The sequence below is a fragment of the Bubalus bubalis genome, chromosome 24, assembly GCF_019923935.1.
Source record: "Bubalus bubalis isolate 160015118507 breed Murrah chromosome 24, NDDB_SH_1, whole genome shotgun sequence".
NCBI lineage: Eukaryota > Metazoa > Chordata > Mammalia > Artiodactyla > Bovidae > Bubalus > Bubalus bubalis.
The window spans coordinates 29331034-29349635 of record NC_059180.1 but is presented as its reverse complement, the minus strand read 5'-3'; the positions used below and the strand labels follow the sequence as shown (position 1 = coordinate 29349635).

The window sequence follows — 18602 nt, the reverse complement described above, 5'->3', positions numbered from 1 at the left end:
AAAGAGTGGTCAATGCATCAGTGCGGGGCCAAGAGGAGCCCCAGAGGGAAGAGATGGTGAGTGTTGGTGTCTGAATTCTGTGTAAGGAAGTATTTACCAAGAGACCCCAATTTCCTAGTAGCTTTATTTAGTTTAAGGGAAATTGCCTTCAACCATAAATAAACCTTTTTGAAAATACAGGAAAATGTGGAATAACGTAATATTGTGTAACCAGGCGTGGGAGACTAATAGCAGAAACACAGACATCTGACTTTAATTGTGATCTTCCATCTTTGAGAGTTACTCAGCAACATTTCTTTAAATGCTTCTTTTTCTTCTCAGGCGGCCAGGAGCAGAATGGTACCCAGCAGAGCATCGTTGTGGACATGCGGGAGTTTCGAAGTGAGCTCCCGTCTCTGATCCACCGCCGGGGCATCGACATCGAGCCGGTGACCCTGGAGGTCGGAGACTACATCCTGACTCCGGAAATGTGCGTGGAGCGCAAGAGCATCAGTGATCTGATTGGCTCTTTGAACAACGGCCGCCTCTACAGCCAGTGCATCTCCATGTCCCGCTACTACAAGCGGCCGATGCTTCTGATCGAGTTCGACCCCACTAAGCCTTTCTCTCTCATGTCCCGCGGCGCATTCCATCAGGAGATCTCCAGCAACGATGTCAGCTCCAAGCTCACCCTCCTCACGCTGCACTTCCCCCGGCTCCGGATCCTCTGGTGCCCCTCCCCACACGCCACTGCCGAGCTATTTGAGGAACTGAAGCAGAACAAGCCACAGCCAGACGCCACCACCGCCATGGCTGTGTCCGCCGATTCCGAGACTCTCCCCGAGGCAGAGAAGTATAACCCCGGTCCCCAGGACTTCTTGTTAAAAATGCCAGGGATAAATGCCAAAAACTGTCGCTCCTTGATGAACCACGTCAAGAACATCGCTGAATTAGCAAGCCTGCCCTTCGACAAGCTGGCGAGCATGCTGGGGAACACGGCCAGTGCGCGGCAGCTCTATGACTTCATTCACACCTCCTATGCAGAGGTCCTGTCCAGAGGGAAAATGAAAAAATGAGCAGTGCTGCCTATTTTCTTATCCCCTGACTGTGCTTCTGAGCTGCTCTTTACCTGCCCTCACAGATCTTTATTATTAGCCCAGTAGCTCATTCCCGTGGGATTCCCAGGGAGCTCAGTGGTAAAGAACCTGCCTGTCAGTGCAAGAGACGCAGGTTCTATCCCCAGGTTGGGAAGATCCCTTGGAGGAGGAAATGGCAACCCACTCCAGTATTCTTGCCCGGGAAATCCCATGGAATCCCATGTAGCCTGGTGAGCTACAGTCCATGGAGTCACAAAAGAGTCAGACACGACTCGGCGACCAAACAACAAAGCTCATTCTCTTCCAATCTGTGAGTGATTGTGCTGTTTCCTGGGTCAGGGGACCGGAGGCCAAGGCTGGGCTCTGAGCTTTGTGCTTAGGCATCATTTTCACTGCACCATCCACGCCAGGTCTAGTACTTTCCATCTTTACCTGAGGTGTTGTCAGGATCAGGGACGGTGTCTGCAGGCATTTATAGAAGGCTGTTTATGAAACAAGCAGAGACTTCGGTTTCCTTCAGAGACTAATAAAATGCACAGTTGCGTTCTTACCCTCTGTCTGAGAGGGACCTCTGGGGCTCTGAGAAGGGAGCATCTCTGCCCCTGGTGAGTGCTCTCCACGCTCTCCTCAGCTGCGTGCTTCTCCTAACTGCCTGCCTCCAGGATAAGCTCATGGGACTTGCTACTGCTAATCAAAGAAAGACCGCCACCTCTAGAACAGGCCAGTTGGTCTTCTGACCACCTGAAGGAAGATACACAGCATGTACCATAACCATACCTGGTTTGTTCAAAACCAGTATTTTTAAAACATAGAATGAATTACCTATTTACAGAACTGGATTGTCTAGAAGGAGCCCTAAAAATTCTGTTTCTGCATATATTTAACCTCCTGAGTCCAGCGATCTCTGACCAAATGGCTACTCCGGGAGTCTGTTAGATGCCCTCCTTCCCAATGTCTCCTCACCTGCCCTGGGACGCCCCCAGCACAGGTCCTCTCCCAGGCCCCTGCCCCCAACTCTCCTGAGCCGAACTGGCCTCCTGCGTCTCTCTGTGAGGACTGGATGCAAGCAAAGGAGGGACCCACAGTTTTTAAGGTTCAATTTTCCTTCCTTGATTTGAACTACAAGTGTTGCGAGGAAATGGAAGATCAATGCATAGAATATATAAAAATCTTTAAGAAATATATATATATATTTTAAAAATCCATAAGGAAAACAGTCTCATTCGAAACCTTCCTGTGATTGACTTGACTTAGCTTCTTACAGAAGTATACATACAGGACTTTCACAGCGTCTTTGTGCAGCTTTTAAACTTAGATATTGAACCATTATTAACTTAGATATTAATCACATATTTAGTGATGAGTCGATCTTCTACCTCAAGAGCTGCTGTTCAAGAGCATAAGTTCCACTGGCCACATCACATAGGGTCATGTTTCGTCAGCATCAGCTGTGTTTTTATTTGTCACAGTGTCTGAACTCAGAGTGGACAGGGGACTGTGTGACATGAAATGGTCTTCATCTTTAATACAGTCTTTCAAGTGTCATCGCTAAACCGAATCTGTTGTCTTGACATCTTGGTTTCTTGGTATGTTGACATAAGTTAAAGTGTGTGGATTTTGAACTCTCTGCGAGGGTACCACAAGAATGAATTAAGGGGTACCAAATTGTTATCATCAGACTCTGTAGAGTGACTTGGAAAAGAGAGAAGAGGACAAGAAACAGAGATTAGTTTATGGTAGAATAAAGATTTGGGATACTAACTCTGTCCCAGGGTTAAAAATACACCCTTGAGAATAGAAAATAAAATGTCAGGCACATATGTTAACTTTCACTTTCCTCTGCATTTCTTTCTTTAAGCACTCAGTCATAGTCATGTATTTTAAGTACATTAAAATAGATACCACCTCAGATAGAGATAGTTGTTATCATTTTTCTTCACTCCATCCTAGCACTTCTGCTTGAGAAATGTAATTTCTATTTTTTCCCCTAGTATAATTCCACCTGCCTTTTATTGTTCTTTCATTACATAAAAGGAAAACCCTAACAGCACATTTTTTGAGAAGGGTTTCACTCCAAGTTTTCAAAAATAAGCTCTCTTAAAGCTACTGTTTTAAAATAGTCCTCGTTACCTGCTACAACATAGAAGACGGTTGTATTTAGTTAGATGCATTTAGAGAGCCGACGTCCTCTGCCTCCCAAAGACTTACTTGCAGTTGTACCTACTAGGAGGAGGATATGGCATCCCACTCCAGTACTCTTGACTGGAGAATCCCGTGGACAGAGGAGCCTGGCGAGCTACAATCCATAGGGTTGCACAGAGTTGGATGTGACTGAAGCGACTTAGCATGCACAACGCACATACCTACAGGACATCTTAAGAGGGGGCACAGGCTCAGATGTGTTTAAATTATGGATGGTAGTTTCTAATGAACTCTAAAATGGTCATTATAATTGAAAGGCTTTTATTGCCACTTCCTCTTCCAACTAAATAAATATATCTTAGTGTCGCCAGTTCTGAAAACCCTTCAATGTAACCGTCACGTATTTACTTTACATCAACTTCTTTTACGAATTTTTATAGCCTAAGAATCTGGCAAAGAACTAGAAATGCATGCAGTTGAAAAATCTTTATCACTTTGTTTTCTAGCAGCATTTTATTAGCTTTGCCCTTTTTTTTTTTCCCAAAATCACAAATATCCAATTAAGAACTTAGCTTTTTTAAAACCTTTTTTTAAGAACTCGAGACCAGCATTATTCTAGTTTATAAGTTTTTTGCACAAAACTTTCAGTACATGAAATATTGTGAGAAATGGTTTTCAGTTTTGTTTAAATCACAGTGCCTCTCTTGATACTTTCTCAAATTATATATAAGAAATCATTTTTAATAGTGGCCATAAATCATATCCTTTTGGCAATCAGTTACTGTTTCTTTAATCTGAGGCTTAGTATATCTATGTCTGCATATGTTTGGGTACATCCAGATTGTAGTTTCCCAGCTCATGAGAGGACTGAAAACAATTATCTCATTTATCAACCCTCTGAGACGCAGAAGGTTAAGACTAGATTTGGTCGTGTTGAGAAAACAGAGTATGGAGTTAATAGATGGCCTCCAGCAGGAAAACCTACACTGAAGTGAATCCGGAGAGGTGGGTGGGGGAGAAAGACAGGCATTATTAGTCTATGCTTTTGTTTTTCAAGCATAATTTGATTTTCTTCTGGCTCAGGAAACTTCTTTAGGGAAATTCCCTTCTCTCTTGTGTTCAGTTGAACCTAGGAATGTCCCCTTAAGAACCAACATTTTAGGAAAATTCTTTTCTCAGGCTTGAGCCTATTAAAATTTACCCAGACTTCAACATGAGTTGTCACTTTTCTTCATTATTTTGCTTTCTATTTTGGTTTATAGCTATTTCCTGTCTGATTCTGAGCCTCAGTACTTAGTCTACCATCTTTACCCATAGGTTTTTGGTGGCCTACACCACTGTTGTGTTTTTGATTCAAGGTTATAGAAGCCAAAATTGGGATGGGAGGGATACCTAACCATTTATATCAATTTGTGACAGAGTTGTTTGTGTATGTTTTAATAAAATGTGTATTTATTCAATATTTCCCTCAACATTCTGTGGGCAAAATAAAAACAACCAAGTGGAGTGGGAAGGAGTACATGCCCAGTACATGATAGTTACCAATGTGTTGGTACATTTAATTTAAAATTATAGAGAATAATTAGTTTTTCATACAGAATAAGTGATTAAAGCTGAAATGTGCTTTGAACCACTGCTTTGGCATTTGACTTGCTTGGGAAGCCCACTTTCTAAGGCTCCAGTGTATTTTTCTTCTGGTTATTTTCGTTTGCTGCTTTTCATTTTGTAGCATGTGTCCTTAAGGAGGGAGAAAAAATGATTCTTCTGAAAATACTCGTGTGTTGACAATGTAATGAATGTGTCATAAGCACAGTGCCTGGGACACCAACTCAACAAAGGTTAATTCTTGCCACCCATGACTCAGACATTTTTGTCCCTTTAACATCAAAGTTGAAAGAAGTAAATTATTCTTTTGAAACAAGAATTTAAGTTATTAGTTTACTAATTTGCTCATTTGGATGATTTAATTATTTTGAGCTTCCATGGTAGCTCAGATGGTAAATAATCCACCTGCCAATGCAGGAGACCCGGGTTTGATCCCTGGGTGGAAAAGATCCCCTAGAGAAGGGAATGGCCACCCAAAATTCCATGGACAGAGGAGCCTGGCGGGCTTCAGTCCATAGGGTTGCAAAGAGTTGGACACGACTGAGAGACTAACAGTTATTTTGCTTCTGCTTTAAAATGTAGAACCTAAACCCTCTTTAATGTATAGTGTCAGTTTATTTCTCAAAATGTTTATGTCCCAATCAACACTTTGGTAGAATAACGAACCCTGGTATAGTGAAGGTGTTAAGTTGCGCAGTCACGTCCAACTCTCTGCGACCCCATGCACTGTAACCCAACCCAGGCATCAAACCCTTAGTCAGTAGTAATATAACTCAAATTTAATTTATTAGCAGTTGTGCTTTATCTCTTTTAACTCATGGCAAAGCCATAAAGTTACAGATACTTAAAATTTTCTTTTACAGTGACGAAACTGAGGCACAGAGAGGTAATTTTTCCCAAAGTCATCACATAAATGGTGGAACCGTGATTTCAACTCCAGCTCTTGCATTCCAGAGTTCATAATGAAAAACTTGAGGGCAAAGGAGGGCCCAGTGGAGAGTGGGGAACTGTGTATTGTGTCTCCTTTCCTGAATCTAATAACAAATATAGAGAAAGCAGATTGGTTTGTTTCCATGCCTCTCAGAGAAGAGTGTGCAGAGCAAATACACGAAACGTGGAAACAGGTCAACAAGATACTGAGCACCTCTTCTCTGCAGACCTGGGTATTGTCTAGTGACCTCTGCTGCCCAGGGATTATCTGATTTTCTAGAGTTGTGAACCTTTTGCTGACTGCTTAGAAACACTATTTTGCCTGCTTATAGAGAATAGAGGTTAACTTGCAGAAAGCTGATAGCTCTACAGATGAGTCTTATCCAGTAACATCACAAAGGTTATTGTCTGGTGGGACATTAGCCAATTTTGCATTTGTTAGTAAATTTATTTCTACGTTCCTTTGACCAGCTACAAATCTCCAGGTCCTTCAATTTTCTCTTAACTCAGTCAATGTCTAACTGGTTTCCTCATTAATGGGATTGGATTAAAAAAAAAAAAAATTTGACTTCTGTTATTTTTCTGTTTGTATGAGAGCCCATATATTTAACCTTTTGAAAACTGTACTTTGCAAATGATGTTGCCAACAGGAGCTCCCATATGATGATGAAACCATATTTCCAGCCTCATTCATCCTAAAATGAAACTTTGTAAACTAGAAAGTATAAATTAAACCTTCCAGTGGACCTCTGTTTCTCATTTTATGAGAGCTCAACTGAATCTTTAATCTGAGTTCCTTTTCTATGTTGTATTATCAGTGTTAAAGAGACTGATTAATGAATGAGGGGGGAAAAAAAAAATATATGTATATATATACACACACACAATATGGCTTCCCTGGTGGCTCAGTAGTAAAGAATCCATGTTCAATGCAGGAGATGCAGGTTCTATCTCTGGGTGGGGAAGATCCCCTGGAGGAGGAAATGGCAACCCACTCTAGTATTCTTGCCTGAGAAATCCCATGGACAGGGGAGCCTGGCGGCCTAAGGTCCATGGGATTGCAAAGAGAAACAACTGAATCGACAGCACAAACACATGTGCACACACATAATATATGTACACATATTTAAGAACTGTACTTTAGAACTAGGACACTAATATTAAAAACTATAAATCAATTAAATATTTAAGAAACAGATACATTTTAAGATGCTGGCTCAGTAGACCTATGTTTTTCATTGTTTACAAACACTCAACTGAATCTTTAATCTGAGTTCCTTTTCTGTGTTGTATTATCAGTGTTAAAAAGGCTGGTTAATGAATGAGGAAAAAAAATTTAGACATTCCCAAGGATCCATTTGCCTGAAGTTTTTTCTACATCGAAAGAACAGTGCTCCCTGAGGGCCTGAGAGACAAGTAAACAAAACCAAGCTGTGATTTCAAACAAGGGAATTCCCTGGGATTTATGAAAACAGTAAATAAACTGGGTCTGATGCAATGGTGATGTGGATTATTTGAGGATATTCAGGGACACTTTTCCCGTAATGATGAGCTCCAGAACTTTGGTGTCCGAGAGAATGCCTTTCACTGAGTTAGCTATTTGCTTCCCTGTGCAACTTTGTTTCTGGGAAGGGTGACACCCAACAGAAACTTCAGGAAGAAGAAAGCTCAGTAGACAAAGGGAAGCGTGACCAGGCAGGTTTGGTTTTGGCATAAGGCGTTTATTGCATAAGGCGGAGGACTCTCGGCTCGGTGCAGTAACAGTCTGTGCCATCAAGGACATTCAGTCGTGCAGTAAAGAGAATTCAAAGAACATGAGCCAAGCAGAATAATAAAAATGCCACCAGAGAGGGATAAGTGTTCCAGGGGCCAGAGAAAGATGTCATATCCGATGGTAGGGAGCAGGGATGGCCTCAGAGAGAAGATAGAATTTGAGATGAGTCTTAAAGAACAGCTAGAATTTCATCAGACAGAGATGCAGACAATGCACTTAAGTCCAAGTCCAGAGCACCAGCAAAGGAGCAGATGGTGTTTAAAGAAAGAGTCATGAACAGCAGAGTTGGAGCAAGACACGGGGGCCATATTATGCAAGTCTCTCAAGTGCTAGGCTCAAGGAGTTTGTCCTTATTTTGGTAGAAAAACGTATGTTTGAGTAAGAGAAGGGCGTGACTAGGAAGTCTGTTTTCAGGCTTCGGTCTGGTAGTAAGTTTGAAATGGAAAGGAACTAGCATCAGTTGAGCGTTTAAAGTGAGCCAGACATTTTACATATGTTGTTGTTCAGCCACTGAGTCGTGTCTGACTCTTTGTAACTCCATGGGCTGCAGCACACCAGGCTTCTCTGTCCTTCACGTATGGTACCCCCATTAAATCCTCACACCTCAAAGTACAGATTTATACCTGTTTTACAGGTAAAGAGACTTAAGAGTCAGGGATTATGAAAGTAAAGTCACAGTGAAAGTAAATGGCAGAGATGGAAGTCCAACTCCAAAGCCTACTTTCCTTCTACCATAATTTGCTGTCTTAAAGAAGGGCTGGATGTGAAAACGCCATTTCAGAAGTTGTAGCAATTTCAGCAACAGGTCTGGTGGGATGATGACCAGAACTCAGACAGTAGCTTTGGAAATGGAAAGAAGGACACAAATGGAAGAAGCATCAATGGGCAGTCAATGGAATGTGGCAAAGAAAATATCTGCCTAGGAAGAGTCTGAAAAACACCTAACCTTTAAGCCTTAGGAAATTATGGTGCTGTTAACAGAGCCTGGAGAAGGATCCGATTGTGTTGGGAAGATTAAATTCAGTTTTGATAGGGTTGGTTTTGATATAATCTATAGGCAAACAGTCTCAGCTGAAAATGTAGTAGATATTTGCTCAGAAATGCAAATTGAAGAGATCAGATAAATGGTTAAAGCAAGTATGAAACAGATAGGACTTTAAAAGTGCCTAAATTTAGGAGGTGAGACAACAGAAGAGACAGACTACAAAAAGAAGATTCTGAATCATGCAGCAACCAGAATCAAAGGCAGGAGAAATTTTCAAGGGAATGGCCCTTGGGATTAGGAGTGGTGCAGTAGGAATGCTTATTGCCTGGGTGTGCAGCAGGCAGAGAACACTGGGCATCCCGGATGGTGGTGGCAGGGAGCTCCAGACACGCACCGGACTGAGAGGCCAAAGGAAGCCCTGGGCAGTGTGGATGAAGAGGAGAATGGGCAAGTACCATGGCCAAGGCAATTTTGTCTGTTGGTGATCAGAAGGAACAAAGCCAAGTGAGAGAAGGCAGATGCTGGAGAGAAGGCAGATAATTAATGGAATCCAAGCCCAGTGCTTGGGATCCTGGGGGTGGAGGAAAGAAAGAGTGGTTTTGATTTTCTTCCTTTCACACCTACAGAAAACCTGTTTTCATACAGATTTGGCTCTTCTTAAAAATCAGCGTTTAGAGTACCATGTACCCCCAACTTGGAACGGAACTGGCAAGCCACAATAAGTAACAATGAGCCCTTTTCCAGAGTCTGTTTCAACGACAAATGCTGCTGCTTGGCACTGAGGTCTGCTTGTGTTTTAAGCTGAAAGTGGGGACAGCCCAGAACCCCTCTGTTTGTAACCTGGCTGGATAGTTCTATTATTATTTAAAGCGTCCCTTTCAGCAATTTAGGAAACCGAAATACATGCTGGCTCATGCTGTCTGGAAACTGAAAGTCTGTTGAGCAGCTCTCATGAGCCAATCCTGAGACTTGGTAAGGATTTTTATTTTGGTCGTCCTGCGCGCCTACTGTAACTGGGGCGGCTGAGTTGCTATGGTGATTTGTTCTCCAAACAGAGCGCTTTGCCTCAGTACCTTGAAGCAGCAGATCAATCTATTTTACGTTGGCTTGATCATGACATCAATTCTAGTCGAAACCTCTCCCCTGCTCCCCTCAGATTCGTAGCAGGAATTTTAAATCGGGGCCAAGAGGGCACTAGCTAAAAGAATCACAACTCCCGCTTTGTAAACCTCGGCCTTCAGTATTCCTGCCACTGAGACTGTTGGCAGAGTTCTCGGCGGGGGAGGCGGGTTGCAGCTGGGGGAAGGTTCATCACTGAAGCAATTATGTGGCTAATCGCTCCGGTGTATACACCGGCTGCAAGTTGTGACTCAGGCTCCACTCTGCCTCTAATAGTCGGGGGTAGTGGGCAGGATGCACAGAAAACTCGGTTGCGTTTTCCCACTTCTCTTATCAACCTGCAAGTCGGTAAGATCTGGCCTTCAAGTGTGAGAAAGGCAGACCTTCGCTCCTCGACGTGGCCCTCCCTGTCTCCACCAGTAGGGGGCCCCATTGAGTCACCGGACACTTTAAGGATGACTGCACTTGAATGGTGGTGTATCTGCCTCTTAATTCTTGCCCAACCCTGACATGGAGGGGGGGGAGGGGAGGAGCTGCCTGATTTCCAGCATGACTCATTATAAACAAACGGAGGACAGATTGACTGCCTCTTATCAGAAGCCGAGTATGCGCCCCAGGACTTGAGGGTGAGTCATGCTGGAAGTCCCAAGTCTTTTGTTGGTCAGAGGGATTGTTTTTCCTGCGGAAGCAGTGGATTTGGGGCGGAGGCGGGAGTCGGGGTAGGGGTGTCGGGAAGTAGGTGAGGTTGCTGTTGATTTCTTCAACATTATCAGTAACCCCATGGTAAGCCCTGGACTCCTAGGTGAGCTCCAATTCCCTCAAAACCAAAAAGGCTTCCAAACTGAAAAACTGGCCATGCACACATGGAAACTCATTTGGAGTTGATGGAAATGTCCAAACTCTTACAGTGATGATGTCACAACATACACGTTGCCAGTTATCATTCAGGAAATACAATTTCCCTATGTGCTGTTTATTGTATGTAAATTATACCACAAATATTTTTTAAGAAATAAACACAGTTAACACTTTGGTGGAATAAAAAAAAAAAAAAAAAAAAACCCGGCCAACCCATTTTTATGGTGATTTATCCTGAAGCTCTTGGTATCCGCCCTCACTGTCTCATCCATACCCATCTGTGGCTTTGTGAAAAGTGAAAGTGTTAGTCGCTCAGTCGTGGCCGATTCTTTGTGACTCCATGGACTATAGCCCATCAGGCTCCTCTGTCCATGGAATATCTCCAGGCAAGAGTACTAGAGTGGGTTGCCATTCCCCTCTCCTGGGGATCTTCCGACCCAGGGATCAAACCCAGGTCTCCAGCACTGCAGACAGATTCTCTGCCATCTGAGCCACCAGGGAAGCCCCTGTGGCTTGGTGTTTGGGTGCAAACACAGATGAAGTGTACACACCTAACACTCGTGTGCTGATCCCACACTCCTGGAGTGTATTTGGTAGGTAAGCTTTTTTCTTTTTTTTTTAACTGACACATGACTGCAGGAATAGGTAAAGCACAGACGGGCAACAAATTTGGAGAGGGATAGATGCTGGGGAGCAAAGACAAAAAGAAGGCCCTTCCCTGTGCCTGCCTCCACCCGCTCCCTAGCAGCCTTGAGACTGGAGACATCTGTTTATGCCCCGGGTGCCTTTCCATTTCATCAAATACAAGTCAGGTCAAGCCAACAGCGTAACTGCACCCACTTGTGCTACGCTGATGGGCGGTGCCGCACACGTGAAATGACTTAACACTTGGACCCCAGCAAACCCACGAGCAAGTTAATTTAGGGGAAAATGAACACATATGTGCTTAGATGGCAAAAAAGAACCAAGTGGCTTGGCAGGTGGGGCTAATCAAGAGCCACAGTGAAGGGAGGGGCGATCCAGATGTTTTTAGATGTGATCGACCTCAATTGGGAAAATATGAATATGAGTTTCTGCGTGGGCTGGCCCATGAGCTTCTTCTGAAAAGTATGTGATATTTTTCTCCTTTCAGATAACACACCCGTGGTGAACAGGAAAAGTGACTTTTCCATTCTCCTCCTAGAGAGATTCTCTCGATAATTCCTGCTTCTGGCTGATAACCTTTCGGGTAAGGTTTTAATTATTTCTTTCATTGTTCCGCCTGTCTGCTGCTGTCTTTTGGTGACCAAATTCGACGGACAAAACAAAATGATTTGGAAAATTTGACTGTCATCTGTACAAGAGGGTCATTAATGTAGGAGGGCTTTGTCTTAATCTCTTCATCTCTCTGTCACTAAATGTGTGTGTGTGTGTGTGTGTGTGTGTTATTTTCTGACTCCCTGGATTCTGAACTTACTCTGAAGGTGTGTCCTTGTCATAGTGGCTGATCTCACATACTACAGCAATGTGTCCTTAACATCCAAAGACAGTCCCAGATTTCAACTATTCTTCTGACATACCTCCCCCATAAATATATTCATCCTTTTTAGATTGCTTCTTGCTATATAGACATGCCTTCAAAATACCATAGGTTTAGTTCCAGACCACCTCAATAAAGCAAGTATCATAATAAAGCAAGTCACATGAATTTGGGGTTAAAGGTTATGTTTATACTGTACTGTGGTCTGTTAAGTGTCCAATAGCATAATGTCTAAAAAATGATATATGTACTTTAATTAATTTCAGCAATACTTTATTGCTGAAATATGCTCACCATCACCTGAGCCTTCTATAAGTCATGGCAGTAACATCAAAGATCGTGGATCACAGACCACCATAACAAATATTATAAAGAAAGATCTAGAAATATTGCCAGAATTACCAAAATGTGACACCAAGGCATGAAGTGAGCAGATGCTGTTGGGAAAATGCCAGTAGACATGATTGACACAGGGTTGCCACAGACTTTCAATATGTAAAAAAAACTGCAGTGTCTGTGAGGCACAGTAAAACAAGGTGTGCCTGTATAAACAGGATCTGTAGAAAGGATGACTCACCGAACAAGTGTTTACTCTTGAAAGCCAGGGTCTTCAACATCATTATTTGGAAAACAGTGCCAGTGAACTCAGCAAAACACTCAGGAAGCACCTACTATGTGACAGACAGTAAGTAGAATACGGCCCAGAGGCTGGAGTTACAGGTTGTTGTGTTTTTGTTGTTTTTTTTTTTTCCCCAGATCTTAAAAGAACCCTAAAAGCAGAGCCAGCTTTTATATTTGTAATAATGGAATGACAGGAGAGTATTACTTAGATTAAACACACACATACATATACACACACATACTCATTGCTGGAAATGACCAAACCTTCCAAGCACTGTGATATGCATTGCAGAGTTCTGAGATGCCATGAGCATAGGTTACCGAGGCTGTAAAAGTAGACTTTGTGGCAAACTGCCCAGCAAGGCCCTATTTCACATTTAATGCCTTGTAGGAATAAGATAGCAGGAGACGAGTCTTCCCAGCTGACGTGAGAGCTTAGTTGTCTTGAAAAAAGCCAAGGAACCAATGTCTTCAGTTGCTGAGGGTCTTGGGGCTATTCCCTGGTTTCACTGAGTGGTATCAGAGGATGCTTTTGAAATGGAAGAGAACTTTTATAAAAACAAAGACAAGCCCCAGGTAGGTCTGTTTAACTTACTTCTTAGTGTAGCTTTAGATGGTACCTTTGCATATAGTTTGTAGTAGGCGCTCCAGACTTTCGATGTATGCCTTCAGACTGCATCTTCAATCTGTTGTCCAGACTCCAGCTCCCTATGTTTCCTCTAGTTAATACTTGTGTTTCCTTTATCATATTCTAACTTTCATTTAACATAGGTTTTTCTTTCTTATTGGACGCCTGATACACAGAAGTGCATAATTTATTAATATCCTTTGTTCATGAAATGCATCACCATTGATCCGTGCATGACCTGCTTTAATTACTTTTTTTCATAAATGCTCCATCATTTGATTTGATTTTTTTGGCCACACCATGTGGCATGTGGGGTTTTAGTTCCCAGATCAAGGATTGAACCTGTGCCTCCTGCAGTGGGAGAGCAGGGTTTTAAAAAAACAAAACAAACTTTTTTTTAACCAAAAAAGCTAGAACCTTGACAATAAGATTATAACCTGCATCTAACCATGTAGATCTACCCCTACTCTATTTACCTGCTTCTCCCAAGCCAAAGTGGACCCTGGTCCTGATGTCTGTTCAGTATGCCCTTCTTTTTTATCATCTAGTCTCACTGTTTTATATGTATGTTATATGCATTCAGAAAAGTGTATGTGTCTATTTCTGTGTATATATGTTCCTAATTTTATAGAAAAGACATCATGCTATATGTAATTTTTTAGGAACTATGCTGTTAAGATTCACTTATTATTGCACATTGCTGTCTTTCATTTGTTTGGGCTCCTCTATAATATTTTATTATATGAGCATCCCATAGTTTATCCAGCCACCCTCTCATTGCCAGTCATTTGAGTTGGTCAACGATTCTTGATATTGTAAACAGTACTTTGATGGTCTCTGGCATTACAGGCAGATTCTTTAATGTCTGAGCCACCAGGGAAGCCCAGAAAATATAAGAGTAGGCAAAAAAACTATATCTAATTTTACTAGCCAGAGATATCATTTCTGGCATTTTGACCTGTATCCTAGGTTGTTTCCTATCTCTATTTACCTATTCAGTTCAGTTCAGTTCAGTCGCTCAGTCGTGTCCGACTCTTTGCGATTCCATGGATCGCAGCACGCCAGGCCTCCCTGTCCATCACCAACTCCCGGAGTTCACCCAGACGCACGTCCATCGAGTCAGTGATGCCATCCAGTTAAAGTGGAATCTTCCCATAGATGCTATTGTATACAGTTTTTCTGTATGATGAATGTTCTTCCACATTATTTCTGTGGTACAGAGTATTTCCTTGTGTGGGTGGAATCTAAAATAGTCGTCAAATGTGCATGAGAGATGCTGACCAATCCGAGTCGCTCTCACACACTCATGTCAGGCCTGGACTTTTTCAAACCAGTTCTGTATTGTTGACCCTTCCATTTCCAATTGTCCTCATTAGAAGGAATGGTGACATGCGTCTCTTTTACACTAAGCCTTTGCGCACATCCATGATAATGTTCTCAGGATAAGTTCTGACACATGGGAATTCCTAATCAAAGGCTAAGAACGTGTTTTTACTTTTTGACATATCCAGCTCTCCAAAAAGGTTTTGTCAATTTATATTCGTATCAGCAGGATATGAGAACCCAGCCTCCCACAGGCTCTCTAAGAATAGCATTGTTGTGACTTTTATTAACAGTATACCAAGTTCAATGTCATGTCACTATTTTAATTTGTATTTCTTCAATTACTATTGAGAGTAAATTTTTTCATCTGTTTTTCTCAGCCATTTGTTTTTCTCTCTCCCTCCCCACTCCACCCAGCACTTTGTATGAATTGCCAATTGGTGTCATCTCCCCTTTTTTGACCCCATTTTCTTTCTCTTATATACTTGTAACAATTACATTATTCATTTTAAATAAAGCAGTATGTACACGTCCATTCCAAACTCCCGAACTATCCCTTCCTCCCATGCTTCTACCCAGTAACCATAAGTTTGTTCTCTAATCCGTGAGTCTGTTTCTCTTTGGTAAATAAGGTCATTTGTGTCATATTTTAGATCTCACATATAAGTGACATTATATGGTATTAGTCTTTCTCTTTCTGCCTTCATTTAGTATGATCATCTCTAGGTCCATCCATGTGGCTGCAGATGGCGTTACTTCGTTCTTTTTCTGGCTGAGTAATATTCCATTGCATGTATATATGCCACATCTTCTTTATCCATTCATCTGTCGACACTGTTTCCATGTCTTGACTGTTTTGAATAGTGCTGCTATGAACATAAGGTACATGTGTCTTTTCAATCATAGTTTTGTCTGGATATATGCCCAGGATTGGGGCTGCTGGGTCATATGGCAGCTCCACAAAAGATGTTTTCTTTACCTGCTGATGTGAAGTAGGACTTACTTATACTGTGTTTATGTGTACATTTGGGTATGTGTCTATGCTTTTAATTCTCTTTCTGCTGATTGTTCCTATCATCATATAAGTTTAATCATTTTATAATAAATTTTAATTATTTGTTGAACAGATGCTTCCCTAGTATTAGACTCTTTGACATTTTTATTGGCTAGCTGGCTATCCTCAAACATTTATTCCTCCGGATGAACATTTAAGACTCTCTTGGTCAAGTTTCCCCCAAAGAGTTATGTTTAGATTTTTCATTGGAGTTGTATTACATTTATGTTCTTTTGGTAATAATGGTCATCCTTACAACAATTTTAGGAAAATGGTGTGCTTTACTTTTCTTGTGTTGAAATCATTTTTTATGTTCTTCAGTAGCATCTCATAGTTTGATTCATATAAATGCTGCACATTTCTTGCCAAGTGAGCTCAAAGGTATTTGTTGTTATTGCAAATGGTAACTAAACTCTCTTTCCACCCCCAGCCCCTGGATGAGTTTTCTTTTTTTACCGCTCCAGGTCTTAGTTGTGGCACTTGGGATCTTTGTTGCTGAGTGCAGGGTCTTTAGTTGAGGCACACAGAATCCTTTTTTTTTGCCACAAGTGGGCTCTTAGTTGTGGCATGTGGGATCTAGTTCCCTGACCAGGGGTCAAACCCGGGCCCCCTGAATTGAGCACACAGAGTCTTAACTACTGGACCATCAGGGAAGTCCCTGCCATATAAATTTTTATTAATTTGGTAACTGGCCATCTTATTTGGAGAAGGCAATAGCACCCCACTCCATTACTCTTGCCTGGAAAATCCCATGGGCAGGGGAGCCTGGTGGGCTGCAGTCCATGGGGTCGAGAAGAGTCGGACATGACTGAGCAACTTCACTTTCACTTTTCACTTTCATGCATTGGAGAAGGAAATGGCAACCCACCCCAGTGTTCTTGCCTGGAGAATCCCAGGGACGGGAGAGCCTGGTGGGCTGCCGTCTATGGGATCGCACAGAGTCGGACACAACTGAAGTGACTTAGCAGCAACAGGCCATCTTGTTGAGCTGTCATTCATTTTAAGGGTTTTTCATTGATTCTTTCGGCGATTGCAGGTAGCTCATCACTTCATTCCCCTAAAATGATAGTTTTGTCTCCTTTTCAGTGTTTGCACCCTTTTTTCTATTTTTTGCCTTCTGCAAGGATTCAGGAATTCAGATGTCCATGGGACTCAGGGAAGTAACATAAATGAGTGAATTGGGCCCAGTGAGGCCTCTGGCAAATGGCAGAGCACAAGTCTTGTCTAAAGGGAGAAGTTCTTACTCAGCTTCAGCCATTCTCTGCCATTTGAGAAATAGGCCTCATGGTCAGATGTTTTTAAAGATATACCAAAAGATCAGGTGTTTTAAAAAAGGTGAAATCTATAAGCCTTTTAAATGTTGAAAATGAAATCAAATGTTTTAAACAACAGGCAAGTCAAATATAGGAGATCTGATGGTCAGGTTCAACCCAGGCTCCGAGTATGACACACTTCAGCTAGAACTTCCAGAATTTAAGAATCTATTGAGCTGGGACACCAGGCATTCTTGCGTCATCCTGCTTTAGTAAAAATGCATTCATCATTTGACCATTGTAGACTCCTAATTTATTATTTTTCACATGAACCCTCTGTCTGTCTCCAATTTAACAGGATTATTGCAGGAAGAAAGAAAGTTGAATTCTGTTAGTTGATTCATTTTTCTTCTTGATGGATGAATGTGATGAATCCAAACATCTTCTCATATTGAGCCACGCTTGCATTTGTGATTTGTGGAACTAAGCTATATTTAGTCATATTATTCTTTTATTATACAGTGGTATTCCACTTTCTGTCTTATTTAAGGGTTACAAAATAGGAAGGGAAAACTTTCGTTCTGTTTTGTTTTTGCAGCAAAACTCACCTATTGCCTTTATCCACCTCCACCTCTGTCCCCTACTTGTTTTCTTGGGTAAATCATGTACCACTACTTAGCAGGAAGGGAGAGGCATTACTTCTAGGGTTTGGTTCCTGGTCAGGGAACTAAGATCCCACATGCCACTAAGCCCATGCACCACAACAAGAGAAGCCGGCTTGCCACAACTAGAGAAAGCCTGCACCCTGCAACAAAGACCCAGCACAGCCAAAAATATTATATCTATCAAAGTAGAAGTGCAATAGTTTTTAAGCACAGCTAGCTTAACTTACAGCTCTTAAACACTTTAGCATGTAGTATTTCTATATACTCCCTTTCTATTACCAGCTTAGGTTACCAGGGTTAGGTTGCTTTGTAAAATTATTTAAGACACTTATAAAGGTTTTTATGTTCTGGAAACAACTCGATCCTATAGAAATTCTTCCTTTAAAAAGTGTTAGAAAAAGTGAAAATGTTAGTTGCTCAGTTGTGTCTAACTCTTTGTGACCCCCACAGACGATAGCCTACCAGGCTCCTCTGCCCAGGGGATTATGCCACTCCCAACCCCATCCAAATCGTCTGAATTCACATCTCAGCAAAGTTGTGGAGAGTTCTTTATCAGATTCTTCTTTATTCAACTTTTTGCCTCCTTGAATTTTTCGACCTCATCTTGAGTGGATTTTATTGTCTTTTTTGGTTAGTATTTTATTAGCATAAATTTAAATAAAACATGCTTTTAACTTTAATCTTCTTTCATGTCTTTGTTTCTCATTCTTTTTGTATTTCTAAGACTATTTACTAGTTTTTGTTTTTTTTTTTCTATGTAACCCTGCCAGAGGTCTGTCTCTTTTATTGGTCTCTTAAAAGAGTTAGTTCTTTGATTTATCGTACCAATCCTATTGTTTTTCTTTTTCCAATTTGCTTATGTCTGCTTTTATCTTTCTTTCTTTCCTTCTACTGTCTCTAGATTTATTAGTTTTTATCTTAGTTGTTTTAGTTAATTGCTCTTTTTTTTCGTTTTTATTTAATAGTAAAATCACTTAACCTTTATCCTTTCTCCAGTGAGTGGCCAGCGAGCTGGATGCACTGTGAGAATGTTATAGTGAGGAGTGAGGG

The 18602-nt window shown here is 41.6% G+C and overlaps 1 protein-coding gene and 1 long non-coding RNA gene across 4 annotated transcripts in view; both read left to right on the top strand.

Moving 5' to 3' along the window:
- ERCC4 (ERCC excision repair 4, endonuclease catalytic subunit) overlaps positions 1–4678 on the top strand; it is a 39579-nt gene extending 34901 nt beyond the window's left edge. Inside the window, exon 11 of the mRNA XM_006073618.4 lies at positions 322–4678. Coding sequence (XP_006073680.1) covers positions 322–1055 — 734 coding nt within the window. The 3' untranslated portion in view covers positions 1056–4678. The remainder of the gene's footprint in view (positions 1–321) is intronic.
- Positions 4679–7960: 3282 nt separating this feature from the next.
- LOC102395383 overlaps positions 7961–18602 on the top strand; it is a 31173-nt gene continuing 20531 nt past the window's right edge. Inside the window, exons 1-2 of one of the 3 annotated variants that reach the window (XR_006548139.1) lie at positions 7961–10103; positions 11622–11717. This is a non-coding gene — a long non-coding RNA (uncharacterized LOC102395383). The other 2 variants (XR_006548138.2, XR_006548140.2) reach the window with 2 other exon arrangements.